The sequence below is a fragment of the Parus major genome, chromosome Z, assembly GCF_001522545.3.
Source record: "Parus major isolate Abel chromosome Z, Parus_major1.1, whole genome shotgun sequence".
Lineage (NCBI taxonomy): Eukaryota > Metazoa > Chordata > Aves > Passeriformes > Paridae > Parus > Parus major.
In genome coordinates this window covers 34,175,331-34,203,290 of record NC_031799.1, presented here as the reverse complement: position 1 = coordinate 34,203,290, position 27,960 = coordinate 34,175,331, and the positions used below count along the sequence as shown (strand labels likewise).

General features: G+C 36.6%; 1 protein-coding gene and 2 long non-coding RNA genes across 9 annotated transcripts; 2 read left to right on the top strand and 1 right to left on the bottom strand.

Annotated features, from left to right (window-relative positions):
* Positions 1-103: 103 nt before the first annotated feature.
* Positions 104-6,122, top strand: LOC107216233. Of its 5 annotated transcripts, none has more exons than XR_004495609.1 (4): positions 104-1,874; positions 2,367-2,537; positions 3,796-4,000; positions 4,816-4,901. It is a non-coding gene; the product is annotated as an uncharacterized LOC107216233 (long non-coding RNA). The 5 variants fall into 5 exon arrangements; XR_004495610.1 differs by having other exon boundaries at positions 107-1,874; positions 3,899-4,000; XR_004495608.1 differs by lacking the exon at positions 3,796-4,000 and adding an exon at positions 5,843-6,122 and having other exon boundaries at positions 129-1,874; positions 4,816-5,269.
* CEP78 (centrosomal protein 78) lies at positions 4,628-27,960 on the bottom strand. 3 transcript variants are annotated; one of them, XM_015653010.1, is made up of 16 exons: positions 27,881-27,960; positions 25,372-25,648; positions 24,984-25,159; positions 24,314-24,386; positions 23,668-23,771; positions 22,745-22,919; positions 21,486-21,599; positions 21,170-21,234; positions 18,393-18,501; positions 16,647-16,782; positions 15,510-15,555; positions 14,340-14,483; positions 9,758-9,835; positions 7,899-8,065; positions 6,421-6,574; positions 4,628-5,155 (listed from the first exon to the last, which is right to left on the bottom strand). In XM_015653010.1, exons 2-16 carry the CDS (start codon positions 25,622-25,624, stop codon positions 4,628-4,630), a joined length of 2,322 nt encoding a protein of 773 aa, XP_015508496.1. In that variant the 5' UTR covers positions 25,625-25,648; positions 27,881-27,960. The 3 variants fall into 3 exon arrangements, with proteins under 3 accessions (XP_015508496.1, XP_015508497.1, XP_018860815.1); XM_015653011.3 differs by lacking the exon at positions 27,881-27,960 and adding an exon at positions 27,767-27,853; XM_019005270.2 differs by lacking the exon at positions 27,881-27,960 and adding an exon at positions 27,836-27,852.
* LOC107216235 lies at positions 9,785-16,904 on the top strand. Its single transcript, XR_004495613.1, has 3 exons — positions 9,785-10,309; positions 15,464-15,599; positions 16,756-16,904. It is a non-coding gene; the product is annotated as an uncharacterized LOC107216235 (long non-coding RNA).

Sequence of the window (27,960 nt, the reverse complement as noted above, 5' to 3'; positions counted from 1 at the left end):
GGGGGGTGGCCGGGCGGTGTGAGGGGGGTGGCCGGGCGGTGTGAGGAGAGGGCCGGGCGGTGTGAGGGGGGTGGCCGGGCCGCGGCGCTCCGCGGGGTCCCCACAGCGCGGGGGGCGCAGCGAGCCCTGGCGGGCTCAGCGCACACGAGCCGGCGGGGGTGGGCGTCAGAGACACACACACAGGCACACGTAGGAAGACACAAACGCGCACACACATGCACAGACACAACTGCTTGAGGCACTCTTTCACTCTTTAATGTGCTCCATGGTATCTTTTTACTTCTCATGAAATCCAAGAGTTCAAAATCTTAAGTAATTTGTGCAAAAGTTATACTTATGTGTCTTAAGATTATTTTTAGGTATTAGTTACAAAAAAAAAAAAAACCCAAAACAACTCACTCTTTCATTAAATATTAAAATACTACATTTAAGTACTTTTTAATATCCCTGAATACTAAAGCATTCCTTCCACAGGTACTTTGGTTAATTGAAAACACAAAGGTATTACACCAAAACTGTTGTAACTGAGAGAAAGAGACTTCAGCTCATTCAATTTTTTATGATTGTTTCAGGGCAAAACATTTTGCCCAAGTCAGTTCCCAGAAGTTGCCATGAGGTATAACTGAAAACAGATGGGCATTACAGAGTCCCATAATTTCCAAGTACCTTGGACAAGATTCACAGTTCTCATATGTAGCTATGTAAAGTTCTTGAACACACTAGATTGCCCAGTGTTTCCTATAATCTGACCCTATGTTAGTCTCATGGATGTTCACCAAGCTTATCATCAACATTAATCATCTGTACAAAAATCTGAATTTTTAAAAGTACTTATTGATGTCCATTATTTTGTGAATACTGAGATGGATATAAAATGACATCTTTCATTACCAACTGTTTCATTGAAGAAATTCTGACTACTTGAACTTGTTCCTTTTTCTGTCAAGCCAGCCAATACCTGGAACCATAAAAAGAATTTACAGACACAGCCTGATCTGGTATTTAGTTGAAAGATTTTCATCTTATGGGAGTTATTTTGTTTAAAAAATTATGAACAAAGACGTTGATGTTAGAGCAAAGATAACTTTCATTTCAATGATTGCTACAGCTTAAGAAAAACCTACCAAACTTGTTTTCAGACACCAGAAACCTCCTCAGTTTTTAAGAGATAGCAAACTTCACAGACATCACAGGCTGGATACATTAGTTTCAAAACACAGAGGTATTTTTAAAGTATGTCTCACACCACAACACCTAGAACAACTATGTTACTTCTAGTTATTAAACAAACTTATCATTAAATAGAAACCTATACTGAAATGCTTAGTAGCAACATAGATGTGACTAAAAAATAATCTTCACTCATGTCTCAAGCAGAAGTAGGGTCAAAAGATACAGGCTACTCATATGGGCTTTTTCCAATATTAAATCTAAAGCATCTATGTAGGCTCAGAGAGGCAACTTCCAACTCCAGTCTGGCTAGGAAACTGGTGGAAGCAGTCAGAAATAGTGTAGGTTGGGGAATTGGGTCAGGAAGCCTGCCCACTACTACAAAACATGCTTCAACATCCAACCAGGGTCAATCTTGAATCCTAATTGTGTGGCACAAACCACAAGGGAAATTAAAACTTCTGAGTTAAAAAAGTATTTCAAATGCTGGCACGAAGAGCTAGAGAACAAAAATAGAAATGAGGCAAGTTGGTGCTGGTATCAGCTCAGAGCACTGGTATAAATACCAGGTATTGGAGTTTTTAGTTCACAGAAGTCTCATCCTGAGAGTCAAAAACAGCAGCTCCCACAAGACCAGAGGACAACTGCTGGAAGCCTTGTCACCCAGAAGCTTTAGCAAATCCTCTTCATACTGCGCATTGATGGTAAGTATATAAAACTGGAAAGAATGTATAAACATGTAAATTTTTTTGCCGTGGACAAGGGATCATTATGCTTTTGCAGATGAAAAGAATGAAGAGAAATAGTATAGGTCACATTCCAGTTTTGTCTGTACTGGATTGAGATTTCTCCTATTTTAGTATTTTGCTAACAGCAATCGTGATTTAATGTTTTAATTACATAAAAAAACCATTAAGTCCATCATAGATTCTTATCAATTCATAGTCACCCAGTATAAGCTTTCAAAACCATGATTTCCAGGAACGCTTCTGAGTTCTACAATTTGACAGAGATTTGGACCCTTCAAGTGCCACAAATCAGTCCCTGCAGGTGAACATGGATTTGTGTAATTAACATAAAAGCAAAGAGAGCTGTATTTACTATGATGCATATATGGAAAAAAAAATTAAAAGAAAAAGTTTAAGTGAAGTTTCAGAGTTTTCAGTGAAGTTTTATTTGGTTCATTGTGACTTCAGGTTATGCTGGACAGCAAAACCTTGATCGACTACTGCTGGAAAAGAATCAGCTCACTCAAGGAGAGCACGTGTACACGAGTTCTCTGTCTGGTACCACGTCTGACAAACCAACGTCATTATTAGAAGACAAATAATGCTGACTACACAGCAACCTGGCAAGCACTTCATAAGGTAGCTTGGGATGTCTGGTCCAGCAAACTCATGAGATAAGCAAATTTTGGTGAAACATTACACTTAGGCGGTTCAAATAAGGGTTTGGGGCTATTTTGTTTTTCAGAGATCGAAGTTCTGAACTGTAGGTTTGGGGAAGACTAAGTGAAAAGAGAAAAAATTACTGAGCTTTATGAATAAACAGTAACATGTTCTCTACCAAGTAGCTGGCCTATTGATTTCAGGCTTTTATGTCAAACAGGAACACGGACAATTATATAAAACATTAATTAACAGTAACAGAATAAAACAGTTTACAGTCAGAGTAGAAATGTTTTTTTTTTAATAATTTAAAATGAAAATATTTTTATTTTTTATTAGAATACTATTAAGTATATATAGAAAATATACATTTTTAAGTGCAAAATACTTTTTGCAAATGAGTTTTTAAATCATTAGGAAAGAACGTTGAAACTTCTGATGTATTCATGATAGCCTTTAAAAGACTACCTCTCCCCTAGCAGCTTCAATTCATTGTCTCTGCCAATTTTGGATCCAACTATATATAAAGTATATATAGTTATGCACTACAGATTCTCACAGTTAGAGTGAAATACCATACCACCAGCAACATGAAGAATCCTTCATGCTTCTGATTTAACAAGAGAAAAAAAAAAGTTTAAGTATTAACTCACTGAAAAAAAGTATGCCTATCTAAATTGCAAACTGCCTGGTCAATTTTGCTTTTAAAGATGATTTCTGACATAATTCATACTCTTAATGCAAATATTGAAAAGCAAGTATTTAACATGCAAGGTACTTAACATCACCTGCTTTTGGGCATGTAATACATAAATTGTTCTGTTCTTCATGGTATTTTTAGGGACAAGTAACAGATTCCTAACTCCTAACATCACAAATAAACCAATTCTGAATTTATACTTTTATCAAGTATTTCTCAATGATTACCTTTAGAATTTTTTTAAAAAGGGACTAGGTGGCCTTTTACCACTGAATGTACAGATTGCATGTAATTGTTCAGTCAAACCAAAATCACAAAGACTGACTGAAGAATTAGACAAGAAATTGGGAGAATATATAAAAAATAACAGATTAATGTATTACCTTCTAATATTCTGAAGTGACGAAGTCTGTACAAAGAACATACCTTCATTGTGCAATTACTTGTGCAATATTGCAATAGCTAAGGTAATCTTGTGCTATTTGCTCTGTAGGATAGAATTTGAGGATTCATGAGTTTTTTTTTGTATTTGTCAAGCAACCAGAGTCAGGAATTTCTACAGATTCTGTGTGTTCCAGAAATCACATAGCAGATGACTGAGTAAAAAATAGTTAGAGGCTGTTTCTTCCCCCCTGATCAGCCTAAATCATCCTGGCCTAGTTCCTGCATGTAGTCAGTATATTCTGCCTCAGAAGCTTCAAACCAGCTGCCTGAGCACAAGGACAAGAACAAGATGCCAGAGGTAAATACCATGAGTCTGAAAACAATTGTAATTCTCTTAGTTTTACATTCTCACATTTCCCTAGGTCCTGAGGGCAATGAGTTAGTCTATACATCCTCTAGAGGCTCCTTCCAACATGTGCTGTTCTACGATCTGCAGTCATAGCACTAACGATGGTTGTATTAAAGGTTTATTATACGGATGCTTCTGGGCTCATTTTTGACCCTGAAACTTACACTAATCTTCAGAATGTCATACCCACACATTGTTAGGCAGGAACTGATGTTTGTCCCAAAACCACTTCTGCACTCTCACTGGAATACACTGAAAATAAACACTAGAAAAAGACTGTACTCAAATTAGCTTTTATTAGCCCAAAAAAAATCTGTGATAATGAAATCTGTACAACAAGAATGCCTTATATGTTTTACAAACTGATGGGTACCATTTTAGGTGTATCACATGTTTTCAAAACTAAAAATCTAGTGCCCAGGAATGAAAACATGAAACAGGAATAGTGAGCAGTATGCAATGCTTTAAGAAGTCATTAAGTCTATAAAACTTTACAAAAAACTTACTCATTATACTGAAATACCTAAAACCTAATCCTGCAAGTGTAAAAAACAGTTCAAACATTTTAGAACCATTTCAAATGCTGGCAACACTTTGTATGCTTTCCTGTATTTCAGACCCAGATCCTACAGTATCTGTTCCAGAGTTAACATTTACTACCTGCAGTCTACTTTTGTCTCCTCTCATTCCGTTACTTGGAGTTGCTGTTTCATTTGCGACAGAGATGTATTTCTTAGAGGAATAATTCTGGCTTTTTTCACCAGGAATACTGCTGGATATTCTGCTATCATCACTTTTGATTTGTACACTGGAATCAGAAAATGAATGCAGACTGGGAGTCAACTGCCTTGCTGAGTGACGTCCTTTTGCTTGTTCATTTTGTTTGACTCTCCTCTCAGATAATACTGGAGTAGTACTCCCAGGCTTATCTTCTTTATTTTGGTTAATTATTTGAGCTTCATTTTCCTTCCATGAACCTGGTTGATATGGCTGTCCAGCAGCTTGAACTTCTCTTATTTCTCTAAGTGATGAAAAGGCATTATTCACAAATATCTGGGATTGAAACGTGCCAGAAGGAGGAAGTTGGACATCTCCAGCTCTGCTCTGAAACAGAAGATTCCAATAAAGAAACTGAGACAACTAGAGGAAAAAAAAGGAGTTTTGCAACTGCCAAATATACTGGGGTCTGCAGAGAAAAACAGTCTTTGCCTAATGTAGGTAAGATGCAGAGGTAAAAGCAATTGCATGATCTTTACCACCTTTCAGAACAGGCTTCTGAAGGTAACTAGGGTGATAATGACACAGGGCACGCACATTACAGTTTCACATCTAGCTTGAAATTTATACTACTGGGATATATCAGTTACACAAAAGCAGCTAAAACTTAAATCACATCTATCATTCTGAAACACCTGCAATTCTTTATGTTTACTAGCAATCCACTGAAGTGTAGTCTCAACACTCTATACCACATCATCTAGCTGTTACAAGAATCCAAGCTAATCACCAGTACTAGGAGGTAAGAATGAGAGTCTTCAAACTGCAAAACTGAAAATTCTCTCCACACTGTTAAAACAATCCCCAAATTTTTATCATTATATTTAAGGAGCTCATGTGCTCTTAAGGAAATTGGAACAGTTAGAGGGGAAGACACTGGATATAAGAAACACACACTGGAATGCAGAGTGATTCTTAGTACAGTTTTATTCAACTTGGACATAGCTATAGGCTGCTAGTATCTAAATTTTTAACAGCCTTTAAAAAAACCTGTGTTTTTTTTCTTTGTTACAGGAGCTTTAATATCTCCTTCGAAAAATCCAGATGGATTACTATTATTTCACAAAGTAGAACCTAAAACCTTACATAATATTTAGAAATTACAATTACAAAATTGTAGTTGCCTGAAACTAATGTCATGGCTACAGAAAAATCTATCAGGACTGGACATATACACTGCAATTATTTACAAGATAATTTATGGTTTCCAGAAGGTACATTGTATAGCCGCTCTTGTAAGATCAGGTTTCTTAGAAACACTATGCTTCATTATTAAATGTTCTGAAAAACCTGATCATGGTATTTTCCAGTTTGAATGGATGCATACCACTACTGGAACTTCCTATTTCCGACTAGGAAACAACACAATTACCATCTAAGTTTAACACATTATAAAATACTGCAGTTTGTGCTCCAAGTGGTAAACACTTTAGAAGATTACATTAATCACTGAATTATTATGATCTGTATAAATACAGCCATAGCAAAGAGTTGTGATAAAAACCTCATGAATCAGAGGGGGATTAACAGCTGAAAAATACATTCAAGAGTATCAAGTAAAATTGCCTCTAGCATTCCTTCTAAAGACTTACTTTGCTATTCTCAGTATGTTCCTGTCTTTCCTCTTCAAAAGACTTCTCCATTACCATGTTCACAGGCTTACTGAGAGTAGAATTCATTTGTGGATGCCCCAAAATACCAAAATCTGATTGGTCTATCCCAGCTACTACAGCAAGTTGTCCAAGCCTGCAAAATAAGCGTTCAATAGAAAATCACACAAACTATTCTTACTCTTCGAAAGACTAAACATTCAAAATCAGAAGTAGAATTTGTTTAAAGCTTTGAACATAGTTTTCTGTTATTTTATGTGAAGCTCAAAGTATCTTAACCAAGATGAAAACAAGTAGCTGAAGGTATTTTCTTGTTTTTGCACAAATTAGCCTGCAGACTCAAAACAAGTGTTACAAGGCCGAGAATGAAGCTCTCTTAGTAAGCACTGAAGTCAGGGCAGCATACTGACTATGAGAGTCCATGTCAGGCAGAACAAAGATTAAAACTGTCATTCAAGCAGAAATTGGTGCACATCTCCAAATTGCATAATCTCTAACATGCTGATGACAAGCTTCACAAATACTATTATATTGGGTCACCTGCCAGCTTGGAAGTTGGCCAAACCAATCACACGAGGGTTTTAAGCCTCAGTAAAAAGAGAGAAGTTGCAGTCATTAACTAATAGCACAGCATACGATATATAGAAGCTTACTGAGAAAGCATTCTTCTTGATTAGGATTCTGTAACTTTCAGAGCAGCTTTTTATTGCTACGAATAGATATAGGGCCCATATGAAGAAATTTTTTTCATATAGTGAAAATGAATTTTTCCCTTCCTGAGAAGTTTGAAACTCCTGTAGTAATGGCAACTCTACAATCTGATTGTTGCAAAATTAGAAAACAGCCTCAGGGTGAACTTTACAGTAAGTTAGAATCATGGAATCATTAAGGTTGAAAAAGACCTCTTAAGATCATCAAGTCCTGCCATTAATCTAACACTGCTAAGTTCATTATTGAACCATGTCCCCTAAGCACCAACATCCAGATGTTTTCTGGACACTTCCAGGGATGGCCATTTCACTATCTCCTGGAGGCTGGAGATTGATCCATCTATATTTTCATACTTCAATTAGTGAATGGAGAGCACAATGTAACAAGACACCTTCTGAAGGTAATTCAACTGCATTTTGAGCCTTTCATATTGTGGGCATGCTAAGAGCCAAAGGTGATTCACTAAGGACTTGGAAACGTGCTTTAATAGGAGTTTTCTACTCTTTTGGAAAAGGCTTCTTGAAAGCCTTTCCCGGAGACAGATGCATGAACTCAGCTGAACAGTACACAGATCATGTTTTTTCCACTAGGAAAAGACTAAACAATAGGTACACAGCTAATTTATTTTCCTTTGTTCTCTGAGAGTACAGACCTAGAAATCTGGTGGGGTAGCAGGCAGCACACTTCACTGTGAGGATAATTTTGGAAAGATCTTAGGAAAAAGAGCAAGATTTAAAGTGACAACCTACCCAGCATCTTTAAGGAGGTCTAAAAAAGCATGAAACTTTTGGAAAGAGCTCTCAATGCTGCCTAGAACACCTTCATCTTCCAAAATCATGCTGGTTACTGACTGTGAATGAAGAACTTTGGATAGGGAGATATTTAGACTCCTTAATCTTGCATTTTCAATTTCCAGCTATGCAAGGGAAAAAAAAAAAAAAGACATGTCTTTCATTTTTAGTTTAAAAGATGCCAGAATATCAAACCTCACCTCTGTGTGCCTGAACAGCAGCACCAAAAAGAAGAATATCTGAAATAAATGATTTAACAAGATCCAGAGTTTGCCGTACCACACATTTTCAGAGCACTGTTGCACGAGCTCTGTGTGCAGGTCTGCTTATCCACAGATACAGTTCTATGCTACCATAAATATTCCTGCAGGCATTCAAAACCACTGGCTCCGTACTGTCAGTGATGCACAGGATGTTACAGAACAACTACAAGCAGAAAAATTTAGCTTTCTTATCCTTTTACTTTGCATGTACTGTATGACATGTTAACACCAAAGACTTTATTTTACTAGTAGAAAAACCTTAATGAATGTCAATGTCCTCCTTATATTCACCCCTCTGTATTGCAGGAATGCATACTACTCTTAACCCTCCCCTGCACTGTGCATCCCAAAACTGAAAGTTTAAGAGGATTCAATTTTTCTTGACATAGACCATTAATCAAATCAACAAAATGAAACTGAAAACTGCAAGATAACTGCAGGATATACAAGGTTTTGTGCTAACTCACTCATTTAAGGCTACAACTATGCAATCAAGTACTACCACAGGCTTTCTGTCTTATATTTTTTATGTGAGGACAAAAAAATTACAGATTATGTAATGCACCATAGCTGATAAATAAGCAACTAATTAGAGATTAATGCTATTTGGTTTATTCCACCTCCTGGGACAAGGTCTAAATCCAACCAGCCTACCCTGATAGAGAAAGATACCCTGTAGGGGGTGTTTAGACTAAAAAAGCATTTAAGGACCTAACCCAGCAGAGCCCACTGGTGCACATTACATTGGAGAAAAATGGGGATAGTTAAACAAAAGAGCTACAATCTGTCTTTGAGAAGTGCAGAGTCCTCTGTGAATATCTACTCTACTCCCTCTACTGTGGGATAACACTTGCAGCTCGTATTTCAACAGGCATCACCACTTTCACTCCCCTCCAAATCCCAAATCTATGTGCTACTTTAAACACAACTATGATACAAGAAATTCAGCTTATTCATGCAGAAGAATATTTTAAAGTCAGCAACAGCAGAGGGGAATAAGAACTTGCAATTTAACTGTTAGAAGTTGTTCAGTTTTGTCAAAGCTGAACTGCATTTTACAACAACTGACATGCAGAAAACCATCCAATATGGTTATTGCCTGCAGAAACAAAACATAAAAATCAAAGGTACAAAATAAATCCAATTGAACAACAGTTGCAACACACAGCTTTTCAGCACAAGTCATGGTAAGTGAGTTGGAAGACAAAGAACTATCTATGTATACACACTGCAAACAGATTTAATCACTTTGAGAAAAACGAGTATCAGGGTGCCCCAGATCATAAGTGTTTCAGAAAAGGAATAAAACACATTGAAAGAGCAGCTTGAGCTGGAGTTCAAGGCTCTGGAACAGTATCAGTAGAACAAACATTACTACACACAGATTTCATCACTGCCCTTAAGACCAGTAAATGATCCACATGACTTTGAACTGAAATTCTGGAAGCTACCACACTAGTGGTCATTGAAAATTACTCCTAATTAAGCAAGTGGATTCTCTGAGCAAGTGCGTCCTTTAAAAAGTAAAGACCATTAATAGTTAAGTATCTTTACCTCTAGTAATCGTTCCTCAACCTTTACTCTAGCTTTCTGTTCTTCCTTTAGTTTTTCGATGCATTCTTCCAGCTCCAACTATCAAAACAGGTGAAATGAAATTTATCACAAAATGTCAGACTAACATGCAATAAAAAACAACTAGCAAACAGCATTCCAAATTCATTCTTCAAAAATACAAGACAGAGGTCTACCAGTACATAACTCTAGGATGCAAAATATTAAGACAGAGTAGAAGTAAGTGTGATTCACTTAACAGATTTGTAGGATTGCAATAGATCACATGAAATTACAGCCCAAATCTCTTTATCCTATGACATAACCATCAAGAATGTATGCTCTTTTCTATTTCCCCTTCACTTTTTCAAGCATCATTTTTAACTAAATATATTATCAAAAGCTCAAATGGGGCTCTAATAAGAAATCTGTAACACCCATATCTAGTTTTCCAACTATAACTCTTTATCCAGGATTTTATTCCTTCTTACAGCTGTACGAATACAAAATTCTGAAGAACTGTAGTCTCAAAAGTAAGAATACAAAACTCTGAAGGTAAGAACTGTACTCTTTCTAATTGGCTTCATTAGTTCCTCAGTAAAAAGTTTTTCACAATTCCAAGTTTAGTGTTGAACTAAGAAGAATAAAAATTAACCCAAAACACCTAATAAATATATTTGAGTCTTATTAATGAGATGCCTAAACTTGTATTTCAATTATTGGGTCTAAGTAGTAAAGCTCAGTTTCAGTAAGAGTATTCAGGACTAGCAACACCACACTTTCTTGCATCCTAATAGAGCATTATCATCTTTAATTACAGCATCTGAACCGGAAAGACAAGCACGAATTTTTGTTCTTGCACACCTTAATAATCTTCTGGTTCAAAAGGTCAAAACTGTTCAAATTATCAAGCTATTCTATTTTCCACAGGTTAGACTATACAAATTAATAGTATATAAAACCTCTCCCTTTGACTTCGTATACAAGCACATACTTGTAAAAGGACACCGCTTTTTGTACATACCGTATCAACCACTTCTAAAGAGAATCAAAGATTCAACTAGCTTGAAATAGTTTGTTTACTAGCAAAAGCTTATTCAAGTGCATACATTTCATATAAGCAATTGCTAAGAAGACTGGTGTGCTATAGAATATATATAAATATATAGTAAAAAGAAACCTTCTGCAGATGCAAAGATGTTGTAAATTGTGAAGTACTTTTGCAACTGAATCCAAGATGCAGGTTCTAGAACACTCTCTATACATAGCCTTCCTAGCGACAATCACTCAAACTGATTATTATGGATCTGTCACTACTCCAGTAAAGCCCAATCCTAAAATCCCCAACTAAAATCAACCAAGCAAATGCTTCAAGTAGAAAGCTAGTCATATCTTCATCGTACTCACATTTTAGCATCAAAACAGATTTAGCAATATCTAACCTGCAGGCACAGGGTGGAGAGCCAAAAATCTAAGGAGAATCATCCACAAATACCACAATCTTACTGCCATCTACCTTTTAACATGTGATAGTTGGGATCTATAAAACCTCTAACAGACACAGATGCACAGCACAGAAAGTAGAAACCATAATGTTCCACACTGACAACTTGACATGCAACCTGAAATCTCCCAACCTAGCTTTGAAGAACAGTAACAGCTACCACAGTCTTCTTAGAATTCTTACCCTTCCATTTATACTGCAGGTGCGTACATATTATTATTTCTATTTTGAGTTTCTAGGATGTAGGAACTCTAGTAGGAACTTTACTTTAGAAACCATAGTATTTTTGTTGTGGACAGATTTTACATAATTTTAAAGATGAAAGTACTGACCTTTTTCTTCAAATTGCTGGTTTGCAACATCAAAGGTCAATGGCTTAGACAGGAATCAAATGATCATGATTTTTTAAATAGAAATTTAGATGTTTTGTAGTATTGTTTAAACTTGATTTTTCACACTCAAGATGTACATAGTACTTCATGGTTATGGGCTGAGTTCATAACAAAACTGAACACTGCAGTTGCATCTTCTCATAAGCAGTATCAAAGCTAGCCATTATATTAAAAGTATATGTACACTTTAATCTTTGATTTGCTTTTAAGAAATTCTCTAGTTGACACAATGCCCTATTGCTCTCTAGCAGAGAAAGTTATTAAAATATATCAGAGTTAAAAAAGTGTACATCCAAGCTACAAGACTAAGCCTTCAAGTATTACAGCCCAGAAAGACAGCACCGACAGACTTTTAAGATTAAACTAAATACTTAAAATATAGCTAGGCCTCAGAATTCCCGTAAGCACTATGTCTGTTCAACACTAGACAGAGGTACAAAACTGATGTTTAAAATATTAAATTATATTTTAAAAATTTAGTAACTAATCAGCTATGTTCTTCTACTTTACTGCATGATACTTAAAAAGAACAGTTACAGTGCAATCTCTACTTCTTTGTAATTCGCAAAGTAGTGAGATGTAGAAAGAGTTGCCCTGTTAACTAGATTAAAGGTGAAGTTCTCCACTTACACTCCTAGTTAAAATTTAAAAGTATGGGAGTAACCTCAACTACACACTTCATCAAAACCAACTGTGACATTTGATTCCCTCTAGTGGAAGGAAAGAATATTTATCAGTTCTTATTTTTCATTTAAGCAGAAATTAGGCTTTCACTAGCTAAGTCTTTTTTTTAATGAAAACTCAAGTACTTGTTTCAATAAGTAGTATGCTTAAAGCCCCTTTTTGAGCAGAAGGATGTAGAGAAGTTCTCAAAGATGTGCATACTTAGGTGAAAGTCTGTTCATTCAGTCACATCAAGAGACATTTGGACAGCTTTTTTTGACAAAGCAGTTAAAGGAATTCCCACCTCTCACTGTTTATTCCCACTCTGCATTCCCATGATTATTCTAGCGCTACCATTTACTGAAAGTATTTGCTACCACCAAATACACTTTTCAGTTGGATCAGCTCCTCCAAGCACCTCCCTTCAAAAGCTGCTGTGCAGTAACAGCTATTTAATAACAGTCTTATGATCAGAGAACCCTGAAAAAAGGCATAAGAGAAAAAAACTGAAGCAACAAATGAAATGGCAATAACTGACAGAGAGGAAATAGACAATTCAGTGGTGCCAATTTGATAGTTTGATGTCGCTATAATGTGAAACCTGCTTTGTGTTGAGGTAACAGGAACAATGAGTGAGGTACAAAATCAGGTGTAAATTGCTTAAATGGTATTATCTGATAAGCAACCATTGCCTAAAAAAGTATTTTGGTCTTCAAATTCAGAAAGTCAGAAAAATCTGAACCTTTACAAGCACAGAAAAATCAAAATTTTTGGGTAGGTTGCCAGAATTTATACGTCTTCTCCAAGGAAGTTCAACTTAATCACAAACTGTCCCTTTCCTTACAGCTGCCCTACATGTCGCACTACAGCTAATAATGACATATTAAGTTAGTATGACAACCCTTCCCCAAAGCACAAAACACTGCCTGCCTCTGCCGTGTGTCCTAAATACAATATTCTTCCTTCTCCAAACACCAAAAATAAATGCATCAAAAGTCTTCTGCAAGCACGGTAGTTCCTTCATAGAGGTTTTTGGAGCAATTTGCACATGATATGGAATTCTATGACTTCAGACACAATGCACTTGGTAAGCGCTGAAGCCATGACACAGTGCAATATCAATACACAGCACACTGACATCAAAAGTTGCTACAAAACTAAGTTCCAACAACATGTGAAAACCTTGAAATCTTCCTGAACACAAAAAGGCTGGTAGTTATTTATGAAGTATTTGTACAGTCCTTTTGCTTTCCACAACTCTATCCCACCCTAAACATTCCAACTACTGCTATACCTAGCAAGTTAAAGCTTAACTTCACTCCTCTTAGACAAAGACAGGTACACAGTCCAATATTTACACATGTGAACAGCACATTCCCCCACCAGGGTGCTCTGACAACAACCAGCAAACCCAGACTGACTGTAGATCTTACTTACGGAAGTAATCAATGGTTTCTCCAAACAGAATTCAAATCTTAACACTTCAGAAACAACTCAGTTATTCTGCCTGAGGGTGTTACCTTATAATAGTGCTAGATTACCTCAGCAACATTACTGAGCCACTGATACGTATCTTTTTTTCCACCCCTTTCTTTTCTAAGAATATTCTCAGTCAAGACATTTGTAGAAATAGTCTGTTTCACTACTGTTAAGTTCCTTAAGTATCAAAGAAGTAGAATAATAAAAAGCAAATGAAAAAATTTACTGGGCTCAAATATAAAATGGAACTCAAACACTTTCAGATATTTTTACATAACAGTCATTATTATATTTTAGCTATTAGAAATAATATTACGTTTTTAAAGGAAGTACTTGAAAGAAAATACTACAAGCAGTAACACTGATTAAAAGATCTGCACACCATGATTCAAGATTGGAACAGAGTAATTATACATACTGCAGTTGCACTAAGTTATTCTGAAATACTTCTTCAAAACAGGTTATTTGTTAAATTACAAGTTTCTGAATAAAACATGGTTTAATTGATATAATTTGCCTTAATCAAGTCTAAAGCACTGAACCTTACCTGTAACTGTTGATATTGTGCTATATCTGTCTTATCTAATGATTCTGCCAAATCAGGCCGCTGGATAACATACTCTAAATCTTCTGTGTCTTCAGTTTCAGATGTGGAGGCACTTTCTAATGTCACTTTCACAGGAACACCTCCCTAGTTACAACAGAAAAGAAAAAATATGTCCACTCATAGCATTACAAAAATCAAAAGCAAGAATCAAAGATTAAATCATATCAAAAGCTTAATTTAAACACAGTTGTTTCCCAGAGTCCCTTACCATGTACACACATTTCCCAGCCATACAACTTTGAAATAAATTTGTATAAAACAGTAAAAATCCAATCCTGTGTGTGCCTATGCTGAGTATTTGTGGTGAGGATTTATCAGTAGAGTCAGCCCCTGCAAGGTACAGCCAGGCTTTCCCCATGCAAGACAGCCAGTCCCAGCTGACCCATTGCAAGGCAAAAAATGTCAGACAGACAAAAGAAGCAGGAACAAAAAGAGTGAGAAAATGTGGAGGGAAAACCATGGAGCAGGAAGAGGTGCTCCACGGTGGAGCCAATATCCTCATTCCAGCCACGGAAGACCCGTGTGAGAGCTGAGGGATGGGTCAAAGGAGCTGCTGCCCACGAGCATCCTGTGCCAGCCCATATTTTTCCAAAGGACTGCAGTCAATGGGAAGCCTACACCAGAGCAGAGGGTAATTGGTGGCTTCTGCAGCCATCAGATTCTTCTGTGCTGGAAACGAAATCCAAAGGAGAAGGAAGAAAGATGGGGTTTTTCTTCTCCTGGTAGGTTTACTAGAGCAGCTCACAGGTACAAAAACAAGTATAAATAATCCAAATCCAAGACAGAAAAGATGGTACAAAGCCTTCAGAGAAAAACGCTTTTAGCTATTCTGATTGCCTACGGAGGGATTGTGCCTACACTCCAACTCAGCTAGTGCATAGGACTAGGAAACCAAAAGATACAGAAATAGAAATGGAAGTAATCTAACTATGAAAGAAGCTTCAACCAAATGCTGATGTAAACTACCTTTTCTCACTTCTATGAGTGACAATCTTTAACAGTATGCTCCAGTCTTAGCTTTCAGACAATGAGATCCTGTTGGTAACACTTCCCTGTTTTTTCAGGCATCCACCCACTAAAAACAAAACCATTATGTGAGAGAAACAGTACCTGAATCTCCAATGGCAGTTCTCCAGCACATTCCACTGCCCCACCTCTGAAGTTAGGGGAAAAAAGAACAAAACCATACTTCTGAGAAAAGTGAGTTTATAATGTTCCAAACACAAGATTTTAGGATAGATGGAGTACATAAACAGTATCAGACACTGCACTATATCCATTTAGGCCTCATTACATTGTCATTTTGATTAGCACTCCCTACTTAATTATGACTTAGAGCAACACTACTGGATGCTAAAATTAATTATCTTCAATAGGCGTCTTACTCAGTTAATTATTTTGAACTAAAGTCAACAGGAGAATTTGGTATTCAGCATTTTGAAAAACAAGCTTAATAACCACAGTTGCAATAGAGCATTAAGTAATTTTTTTGTTCAAATAGTTATATAGTCTCCATTTTGAGAGGCCTAGATCTAAGGAATAGATTAAAACAAACAAACAAACAAAATAAAAAAAACCCGAATCAAAACTTCTGTTTCAAGAGACAGCTTCCATGTGTAAGTTTGTTTCAGTTTTAACTTACAGGTCTTAGATGATCACAATAATTGGGGTATTGGGTAAGGTGAAGCAGAAAAAAGAGGCAGGTAAATACCTAAGCACCTTGAACTGGATATCTCAAAGCAACTATACTACAAATTTAGAATGCTTACTTGCCTCTTCAGCTATGATACATCTGATAAATTATTATTAACAACAGTAATATTTATTTCTGTTATAACAATAACAACTATATATTTTTATTATAATACATAATTATATAGTTGTATTACAATATATGAGCTATAATTATATATCAATAATTTATATTTGTTTAACACATAAATAATTAATAATATAAAATAACAAATATTATTCATTATCTTGTTATAAGTAAAACAAGGTAGGTTTGGTTGTGGTGAGGTTTTTTTGTTGCATATAAATACCTCTATGGCTACCATGTTTTTTTGTTTATTTTAAATACTTGCTAGAGAAGAATCTATGTAAAATCCTGAAAATTTATAGCAACAGAAAAAACAATAATGACATTCTGTATGTAAATTTCAAATCCTATTTGAAAAAGCTAACATTGCTCTCTACTGTATTTGTCATGCAAGTTTACTGTTTTCCCTTCTACTATGAAAACCTCACCTGCATCTCTTTGCACGTTCTGCAGTCCGCCACGGAAGGAAGCCCTTTGTGCCTGGTGGTAGTGGTTTTGGTGCGTAACTCTCTCTCACAGTGGAATTTTTTTTCCCAGGATTTACAGATTTTTTAGATGATGATCCTGTATTGAAGAGCAAGATCAGAAGAAAAGAGAATTCATTATACCTTATTATTCACATACAAATTCACAGCTTCCTGTTCATAAAATTTCCAATGTAATAAAAAGGACTGTAGGAAATCTGCCATTCAGTCTAATTTTGCTTAAGTGTCCAAAAAGTTCTGATTATAAACTGGTATACTTAACTGCTGTTAGGCTGATGCAAGACAAGCTGGTTTTCAAAAGAGACAAAGTTTTGTAGCAGAAGAGGTTTATTCACATTACTAACTTCAGACACCTAATTCCACTGTCTCACATCAGAATTTAGAACATCCACGTAGACAACAGACGTCTGCTTCAAATTGCCCTCTAGTGGCTTTACAGTGAAGAACATTATTTTATTTATGGGAAAAATAATTAAAAATGAAGTCGGTACTCATTCAGATCGCTTTTACAGGACATGACACCAGCGATCTCCTCCCTTCACTAATAAGAAAATGTATATTTTCTAGTAAGAAAATCACTAGTCTGATCTTTTTGTTTTTGCTTAAATCATACAGCATCAAAATAGACTCAGCAAAGAAACCTAATTTGGATGATCACTCTACCTCATGTTCTCTCAAAGCCAGAAACTGTTAAGTCTAGAAAACTAATCACCTTATATTTCCTACAGTTAAACTAGTGAGAACACAGGTTTTTGTTTCTCTGACATCAATAAAATAACTGATTTTGTAATGGTATAGAAATGCATAACTTAGTTAATGAGATTCAAAATCTCAATTAATTCTGAACACAATGAACACAGGATAGTTTTCACCTTGACTCCCTCCTTCTCTTGAAAAAAACCCAAACACATACAGAACCCACACACAACAAACAACCCCAAAACAGAAAAAAAGCAAAACAAAAAAAACACAAAACCCTCTGCATTTGCCAGGCATTTTTTCCTCCCCCCAGCACCCTGATCACCAATGTTTGTTTGTACAAAGATTTCTTTTGGTTCATGCTTACCTCTCTGCTTCCAGATAACTAAAGCGAAGACGAGAGACAGTGAAATGTATTACAGTGAAATTTTTTAGCAGCTTACTGAAAAGCGCTTAGTATTGGAGCTATTCACTACTTAATTATAAATACTCAAGATACCTATGTTACTTTAAACATACTATTTGTATTAGGTTTACATGAAGTTTTTTAAAAAAAAATCTTAGAACGTTTTGTACATTAGTTAAAAAATTTATGTTTGTTCTGGCAGAGGACAGCCTGCTACAGAAAGGTTCCAATAGCAGGAGAACATGACAACTCACTCCTGCCAGGCTTCTCAGCTCAGAATCTCAGAAACTTGTGGAGACACAGAACATGCAATGCTTCCACACATTTTGAAGTCAGCATATCCTACTGTTTTTCCAGCCATATATCTAGCAGCTCTAAAAACAAAAGCAAGCTTCCTACATATACCAATGATGACAGAAAATGCATTATATAATTAAAAGAAATGGATTTATTTTTTTTTAAGACAAGCATTCTATAAAATACTAACATTTAGACACATCATACATTTTTAATTTAAGTTCTTCTGCATTAAGATAAAATTTTCAAGACAAAATTTACTACAGCCAGAAAAAACAAAGAATTACCAATACGAATAGTAGCTTTTCCTTTCCGACCACTTCCTAGGACAATAGTTCTTTTCTTTGGCTTAGTTTTCAAAGCATCTTTGGAAGATGGAGACATCAGCCACTTAAACTGGAATTTGTTGGGTTTTTTTTAAAGACAAAGAAATCGATTTAGTAACTGACAGTTGAACAGGTGCTTATTTAAAGAGGTAGCTTGTCAGATATGGAGAACACTGCCACTTAAAGAAAACTTTATACGCTGTAAAATTAAGAAAAAACAGAAGTCTCACAAAGCCCACATTAGAACACAGATGATAGTCTACATTACCAGAAAGTGTTCCCAAAACACCACTACAATATCCCATCCAATATTATCCTTTCTTCTGTGCAAAACAGTTCTCCTAGAGCAAAAAACCTCCAGCACCAACCCTATGAAGAGGCAGTTTTGGCTTCTGTACCTCATTCTCAGAAAACTGGCTTGATAGGAATGATTGGCTCAGGCCAAAGCGCTCCAGAGTAATAAAAGCTTCCCTAATGTGATTTTGTATTACTGATAAAGTCAATTTTTAAAAGAAACATGAAGTTTATTTTTACTGCCTGTAATGAAAATTCATCCTTACAAAGTAAAAGCCCAGAACTAAAACTAAGAGACAGAGGTGATCAAAGGCCACAACTGTACTTCAAACTTCATTTCCTTACAGCAACAAGGAAAGCTCTATTCCTAAAGGCTCCCCTTGCCCTGATAAAAAGTTTAATTACTCCTGTAGATATTCTAAAATTACCCTGCACTTACCCTTCAGTGTGTATCACTAATACAGGGTCTAGTGCTGAAGTAGTCATTGAAGAAAATACAGATGACATTAATACAAAACTTGTCTCACAAAGCCCTACATCCCACAACGTAAGAATAGCTAGGAACAGTACACCAGAGCTATTTCCATCTAAAGCATCAGAATGATCAAAATGCCACTACTGTGCTCTAACCAACCAAGTTTAATCCAAATTTATTATTGTCAATAAAAACTTTTTCTTTTCACTTTGGACTCAACTAATCCTTGTACAAATTTTGCTGTGTCTCCAGCTGGATCTAGTCCCAGTGCATCATTTTAAACTAAAACACACCCAGAAAGAGTAACATTAAATTACAAGCTTCTACAATCAGAAGTCATTTTAATTTTGTTTTACGAGACACCTAAAAGGGCAGCTTTACTAGGTTAAACCTAAAGTTCATCTAGCCCAAAGCCTGTCTCATCTGGATGCCTACTACTGCTGTTGTACAACATCTAAGCATCCAAGTATAAAGACACACCAAAATACAAAAATAATATTTTGAAAGCATCCTGTTTTGTAGACACCTTCAACAGATTTTCCCTTATTTTATTCAGTCTCTCAGAAACTACAGAAACTTTCACCACCTATTGCATTTTGTCATATCTATGATTACAGTTCACTATACTGCTACATAGAGCTGCTAAAATATGTAGCTTTTGTTTTAGCAAAGGCATCAATTAGCAGTAGACAATTCTTCTTGAAAACCTAAAAAACAGCTAAGAAGGGAATCAACTACACGCTACTGAAAAACAACCAACCGCTTTTTGCACAAAGCAGGATGGAAGGAAAGACAGCTGTGACTGGCAGAAGAAGCAAAGCTACTTAGAAATCCAGTGGCCAATTATTTCTTCATCCATGTCGTTAATGAAGTATGAAGAATTCTAGCACTGCCAATAAAACTTAAGATACCACACTAACTGGTTGAATATAAAACTAATGTCTTGAGTCAAGTGATCTTTTAGCAGATTTCCCAGAGTTGCTTCTTTCCATTGTTTCACTTTCCAATTATCTTTAACAGATGTTATTTTCATGCAATCCCTATGACTTTTTGCAAGATTTGACTGCATCTGCCAAGCAGAAAGAGTACTTCTTCATAACCAGCATCAACTTCTCAAATAACGTCTTCTAGAGATTGAAGTGGGGAACTATCTTAATCCTCCAGAAATTCTATACACAAATTTTCAGTTTATTAGAGTGTCCCTACACATCCACAGCTCTGTCTTTATTTAGTCTTTTTAAAACCCAAAAGAGCATTAAATTCCAACACAAGGACGGGGATTGCTGGGACTGCTTTGAGAATTGAATTAGATTTCTGTACATTTCAACCGTATACATTATCATAAATGTCTAGATATTCAGTTTATGCACATTACTGTGAACTCTGTGTGGACTGTTAGACAAAGGTGAAAGGGGGTACTGTACTTTAAGTGAACTCTGTTCTTATAGACAGCCTGCATTGGAAAGGACAGTCTTGAGCAACTTAAAAAAAAATTAGTTACAGAAGTTAAAGACAAGAAATACGTCTTAAAATCAATAAAGTGCTAAATTTTAAACTGTAGTTTCCTTTACTTTTTCATTAGAAGTTATTATTACCATGTTGACAAGGACACATGTAGTAGAAAGCCCTACAGCAGTCCTGGAGCAATATTTAGTTAACCTTCTATGGTAATGCTCAAATACACACACATTTCCATTTTAATTTCTATTAAATGTCTATCCAGATTTTATTACATCTGACAGCTTTTCCATAAGAAATCATACAGAAAGACCAATACAATAACATGTTCATCATAGTAATTTTAGGTTTTCCCCAAGACAGTGTTTTTTTATTTATACTGAGTCAAAATTCTGTTTAGAACTAGAATAGTTGTTCTAGATTCATTTTGAAAGAAGCCACCCTTCAAAAAAAATTGCAATGGAAATTACAAAGAAAACCCCAAACTCATTCCAAAATGTGTAAAGCATACCTCTGAATCAGCACTGTTTCCATTCTTAAGAGCTCTTTCAATAATTTTTTTCATCAGAACATGACCTAAAATGAATTAAAACACTTTACTAAGAATTTTCTGTAAAAGACAACTCTTTATGTAAACCAACGATCATTAAGCAGTAAGTACACATTACCTATTCTGCTTGTTTACCAATTTAAAAAACATTTAGCAAATTACTGTGGCATGTTCTTTTTTTTTAAAAGCAGTTTACATTTCCCCATATAGTTCCTGAAGAAGAAAAAAAAACCCCAACAAACACAGAAAGAAAATAAATGCAGACACAGATACATACCAATTAATGGATTTTTTCTTATGTCAAGTACCACTAATGTTGTATTAGCTTGAAGAGCAGCTAATAATGACCTGGCTCCCTCATTGGATATTCCACACTGCTGCAAATCAAGTGCTAAAATGTTTAAGGAGGGGGAAAAAAAAAAATATCAGTGGAGGTAGTACTGCATTTAGCTAGTAATTAAATTTAATAGTTGGTACATAAAAAAACTAATCCTGCTGAAAACTTCCATTTCATAGAACATGAACCATGAGAGCTGCTTTCCAGCCACACAGCCCCAGCATGTTCTAGTGCACAGAATTATTCGTGTCCAACTGCAGGACTTCTCATTTCATTTTCTCAAACTCCATCAGGTTCCCACCAGCTCAGTTCTCCAGCCTGATGAGGTCCCTCTGGATGGCAGCACATCCTTGCCTTTCAAGGGATCCAAGTAAGACTGACTGGTCTGTGGCTTTCTGGATCCTTCTTCACAAACTTCATGAAAATAGGCATGACATTAGCTATCCTCCTCCAGAGTCCTCAGGCACCCCCTTCCCAATCACTATGATCTTTCAAAGACTACTGAGAGTGGCCTCAAAATAACATCAGCCAGCTCCCTCAGCACTTGTAAATGCATCCCGTTAAGGTCTATGGACTGCTGTTTGTACAGTTTAAGTATTCCCTAATCTGATCCTCTTCCATTACTATGGATGTTATCTGTAGACCTGCCTCAAACTATAAAACAGAGCTATAAAACAGGTATTTTATTCCACATACAGAATGCTATGATTTACATCAGCACCACTAGTAATTTTGTATAATTACTAGATATAGTAACAGATATACTGTAGAACAAATTAATTCTCAAAAATAACAAAGGACAATATTAGATAATACAACAGTATTCAGGTATTTATAAAGAGGAAGAGAGATTTCTTTGGAAAAAATTGTACTCTTTCCAAGCTACAAAGTGAGTTACTCCTCTGGCTAAAACTGTTAAAACTGACAATTTTAAGTCTTCTGCCTGACACTACTGTATTTTAAGAGATGCAGCAGTATAAGAGACAGTAGTAGGGATACAGAAATATGGAGATCTTGCAGAAATCATTACAGCAACTAGTAATATCCAGACATGAAGTATACAGAGAATTTGCTGGTGTAGGCAAAGTTCTATGTTATATGGAATATCTCAATATGTGTACATCAATATGTTTGTAATCACTATATAAGGAAGCTCCTGAATTACTCTGCTATTCGTTAGTGAAAGGACTTTGTAATACCTTTTAGCCAAAGGTCCTCTCCTAGACACTCTGCCAAGATACTTGCTCCTCTATCTCCAACAAGCATGTTGCAATTCAAAGTAATCCTCCTCAAACCTGACATATATTCAAGGTCAGGTCTCCTGTAACGTAGGCTTTCAGCCCAAGCTTCACCGTGTCTTCTTATTGCCTGGTGCTTTGCAAACAAAGAAGCTGTTAATAATTGCAATGGAAAAGCCATAACTGATGACATGATCACAAGTTACCTTTCTTAAATCAAGTGGCTTGAACGCTGGGATAAGAAATATATGCTGGTGTAAGTACACCATTCCTGATTTCAAGGAACATAACTAACTCTCAAACCTTACCAGTAACTCATTTGTTGTGACTACCCAGTTTGCAATGCAAATTATTAAACTTGGCTACAAAGCATTTATCACCTTCTTTTGACAGACACTTTCAAGGCACACTGAAATAAATACATACTACAAAATTATGTGGAATCACAACGCTATTTTAAAACACAGCACTAGGCAGAAGTCTACTGATCAATTACTCAGTAGCTTCTGAACTGTAAACATGACTATTCTTACCCAGTGCTTAAGAATACTTGAGACTTTTTTTCGAAATTAGCAATCAGGAAAGAAGCACCCCCAAAACAGGTGTCAGACATTTACAAGCCTAGTCCTCATTTAAAGAAAACACTTTACTCCATTTTTTATGTTTTTTTCTAAGAAATAGTGAATTTAAATCCCACACCAGTAAACTAAGCTACTTTTGTCACATAAAGGCACAGCTTTTGTAAAAATGTACACTTAATTTTGGTATTCACATCAGCTCCTCATTAAGTGCCTTAATGGATTTTGGGCTTTAAAAAAAAAGTAAGAAATTAAATTTATTAAGTTCTTACAAACACTCCGTTCTAAGAAAGCTGATTGCATTACCTTTAATAAATTTGCTATATGTTCTGCCCCTCGCCATGTGACGCTACATGCTGTGAAGTTTACAAATCTGATAGTAGCTGTATTCTTTATACTCTGACAGATTTCTGAAGAAAACAAAAGCATCCATGTTATCTACACAATTTCATATTATTCATATTATTAGAACACACTTTTTCAGTGGCCTATTAAGAGGCAGCTTTAACAACCAAAAGCTTTGACAAACAACTAGTGCTGAAATACAGAGTATATTTTAAATACACTTAAATGTATTCTAAGTTTATACATTTCTAGTATATATTCAGGAATGTTCTAGCAAATTCTCAGCAAAGAATATCTGAACGTGCTATAACATGATTTCAGTTTACTTACAGAAACTTAAGAAAATCAGGTAAGAATAAAGAAGTAAGAATGCTGTTTTATTTAAAAGCATAAACATCACTATAAAGCAGTATAGCTATTTACTAGCCTGAAGTGAAGAAACTCAAGTCTTTAAATGCTACTGCATTATGCAGAATAAAGTGAAGATTGTCATTTTCATTTCTATGGATAAATTTAAAACAGGAACGGAAATACTGAGAAATTTGCTTATCTATTTGGAAACTTAAAAAGATCAAAGTATATTTATAGGTTTTGATTGTGAACTTACTTTCCAACCCTCCATCTCCAATTGGACAGTGGGCTAAAGAGACACTCTCCAGGGATGAAGCTGTGGCCAAGCCCTTAAGAATAAAACAAACAATGCTGTTATCCAGCTTGAAAAGAAAAAAAAAGAAAAAAAACCCAAAAACACCAAGTCACCCAAGTCTGTTCCTTACAAGAAACTCCAGGTGATTCAGATGAAGGTCAAAACAAGCAAAAGTTCAATTTAAGTGGGTTCATTTCTTTAGCACAGAGGAAGCTTGCCTGTGGCCAACCATCAGCAACCTCCCTAACCAGAAACCACTCACAAGCAAATTAGAGCGTTTCAGTAATACATCTGAAGACCAATTTTTATCTCCTTGGTGTCCCACAACTTCCCTTCTATCACAAACACACACCGTGGTTTCAGTCATGAACATATGTCATATGCCTCAAGCACGTGGCGGGGATGTTGCTAAGATCTTTCTAACAAGCCTTGGGATTCTGAGACATTCAGTTAAGACTAGGTTACAATAAATGTCTCAGCAGAATCCCTCTATATATATATGTAAAGACTACACAAAGATATCTTAGAACAGAAATATCCTTGTCTGCAACAAATACTTACAAAGATTACTCGCTACTGTTCTGTGTTCTGGGCATATATTCCACTTATTTGTATATTATTACATTCTCACCTTTGTTAAAAGGGCTAGGTCTCTTTCCCTCAGAAGCAAACCCTGTAGGTCTAAATTTTTTAGTACATCTGATATACTGAGACAGCCTTTCACAGCTTTGCATAGTTGGCCAGTCAAGTCTTTCGATAGAGTTGCTGGAATTCTCCTTTTAAAATGCGTTTTGTATCTTTCAACACCTACCGAAAAACAAAAAGTACACATCAGTAAAATCTAGTCCCTATTGGCTTAAAAGCAATTATAATCATACCTTCCTTTTTTTGTGTACTTTCTTAAATTAAAATAATTCCTCAGGTGTAACAATTCCTCCCCCCATGTATTCAATCACACAGAAGTTTTATGCAATGAATTCTAACAAGAATACACCAACATACTTATCTTTTATACAGACCTGATTCTTCAAGACTGTGGTGATGTAAACTTCTTATTCCAATAGAAGTCAGAGTCTTATTATGCCTGAGCGCATTAAGAAGTGGTGCCCAATCAGTAGCTTTAATGTGATCTACTATTAGATTAACAGCACCACGAGTCATGTTAGCCTTCACAGATTTCAGTGGGAGAGAGCCTTGAAGTTCACAAAGATGTTCATAATATGAGTAGAAATCCAGCATGCACTGTCTTCTTAATTTGACTGACTCAATCATTTCTTTTATGTGATAAATTTCTCTCTGAAGTAAGAAAGAGGAAAAAATATATAAACTTTTTTCAATATATAACTATCTTGCATCACAGTTCCAATTCAACACACATACCCAAAACATGGAAATGTTCTTGGATATTGTATAGCATTTGCACATCTTCAATGTGTAGCTAAAAACCCCACGTCTTATGACACTCACTACCTGTGCAAGTAAAGCTGAATGAGTAAAGGGCTGGGGAAAAAAAACCCAGACATCAAAAAACAAGTGATCTGTATTTTTTTTCCTCCTCACGCTAACAGGTATATCAAGAAACAAAATCCATGATCATTAAGCACTGACTGTTGTAAAAATCTTGTTTTCATCTTAAGATTTGACTTTGTATAGTCAAGGTCTGCCCAAAAGCCTTGGACACTCCCTGACTCACCATCAAGAGAAACATACAGGACTACTTGTGAGCTTCTCTGCTACTTCAGAGTTTAAAAGAATTTAAAAGTCTCGATTCTCATCATACATAATAAAATTTGATTGCCTAAATATTTTTGCTATTGCATACCAGATATATACATCCCAGTAAAATTCAGTAACCACTTTTCAGGCATTAGGTTTTGTTATACTTTAGTGCCCACATAGAAAACCACTACTAACTTCCAAGCTGAATCTCTAAATACTGCTACGACATAGCTAGTAAGGGTTAAGTAATTCCACAGACTAAATAGGAACATTTGTCAGTACACTTAGAAGGTAAATTTATTTATTTATTTATAGTCAAGGTGGAATTAAGTATTCCGCACAGGCTATCAAACATTGTTCACATTGCAAACTTTTTTTCCTATTTGTCACAGAGTAGAAAGCGTTAATCAATCTTCTCAAATATTCTGTATGTCAAATTAAGACAAGTTATTGGACAGATAAAAGCACATAAGGACACCCATCTGTAAAAGCGTAATTTAGTAAAAAAAAAAAAATATCGTTAGCATCTAAATTATTGGAAATGTAATATTAATAAGATATAAGCTCTAATAATACAATTCCACCACACCCTTTTACTTTTTTTTAGCTCTGATTTACCAGCATTTAATAACGACACTGTGGCGACCGTAACAGTAGTGACTGAATTATAATCTCCAACGCTTCAGATTCAGAAAAGGACAAAAAGTTTCAAGGCACCAAATGCCTTCTGGCGATGTATCAATGAGCAAAATATTAGCCTTTTTTCTCCGGCTTAAACTTAAGCTACACTCTTTTCATGGGGGCTTTCACTGCAACATCTTAACACCATACCTCTAACTAAAGGAAGGAGCTCCTGATCCTACCACTGAAGTTTAACCCACTTGTAGAAAAGTAGAAAAAAAGAAAAACTAATCAGACCCACAGCGCTTTCCAAACGGAAAACTGTATAAACTCGAACTCTTCTGCACTGAAGGCAGTGATACCACCAATCTGACATCACCTTAGACTATCCTGACTGGCTCTGAGAATGTATGCAGATGATAATTACTCAGTACGGATCCAATAAGACATCACACTAGCGGGTGACAAATTACAAGAAATACAGCACACAGTAAAACTGAAAATTCCAGCTCCACGCTAGGAGTTTTCAGGAAGTTATATGCGTTTGTAGCGATTAAAATAACCAGCTGGCCAAATGTGTACGGTGGGCAAACAGATGGCACCCAAGAGCGCTGCCAGCAGCAGCCACGGCCACATGCCGGCCTGCGGGGTACCGGGGAGGCCGAGCCGCGCTCACTCGGGGTTGGCGCCTTGCGAAGCGTGGCCTGGGGGTCTGCAGGGGCCAGGCACCCTTTACTGGACCTGCGTGACAACTCCGTTTAAGGATGTTACACAGCACCCAGCTACAGCTCCGGTTAGCCCCGGGGTAAAAAAAGCGGGGCTTTTATGTTGCACCCACTCAAGACCGACACCGACTCAGGGAGCCACTTCAGACCGCACACCACTGAGTGGGCATCAACACAGGGCTGCGCTGTCCGCCACCACCCCGCGGGCTCACAAGACGCGCCCGGGAGCAGGCACCAGCCAGTCCCTCCCGCACTCACAACAGCCCCGACGGCCCCGCCTTCCCTGAACCGACTACGGCCAGCTCCGCGGACCCCCCCCTCCCCCTCCGCGCCGCGGGCCCGCCGTTACCGCTGTTAGGCGCCGCTAACCGCCACTGCCCAGCGTTACCCGTCGTTACCCGTTGTTATCCCCTGTTACCCGTTGTTATCCCCTGTTACTCGGTACTGCTCAGCACTGCATTACCGTAGTTACCGCCGCTGCCGCACCCCCCGCCTGGGCCCGTCGCCGTTGGCGCGGCCGCCGCGTGGCGCGGGAGGCTGGCC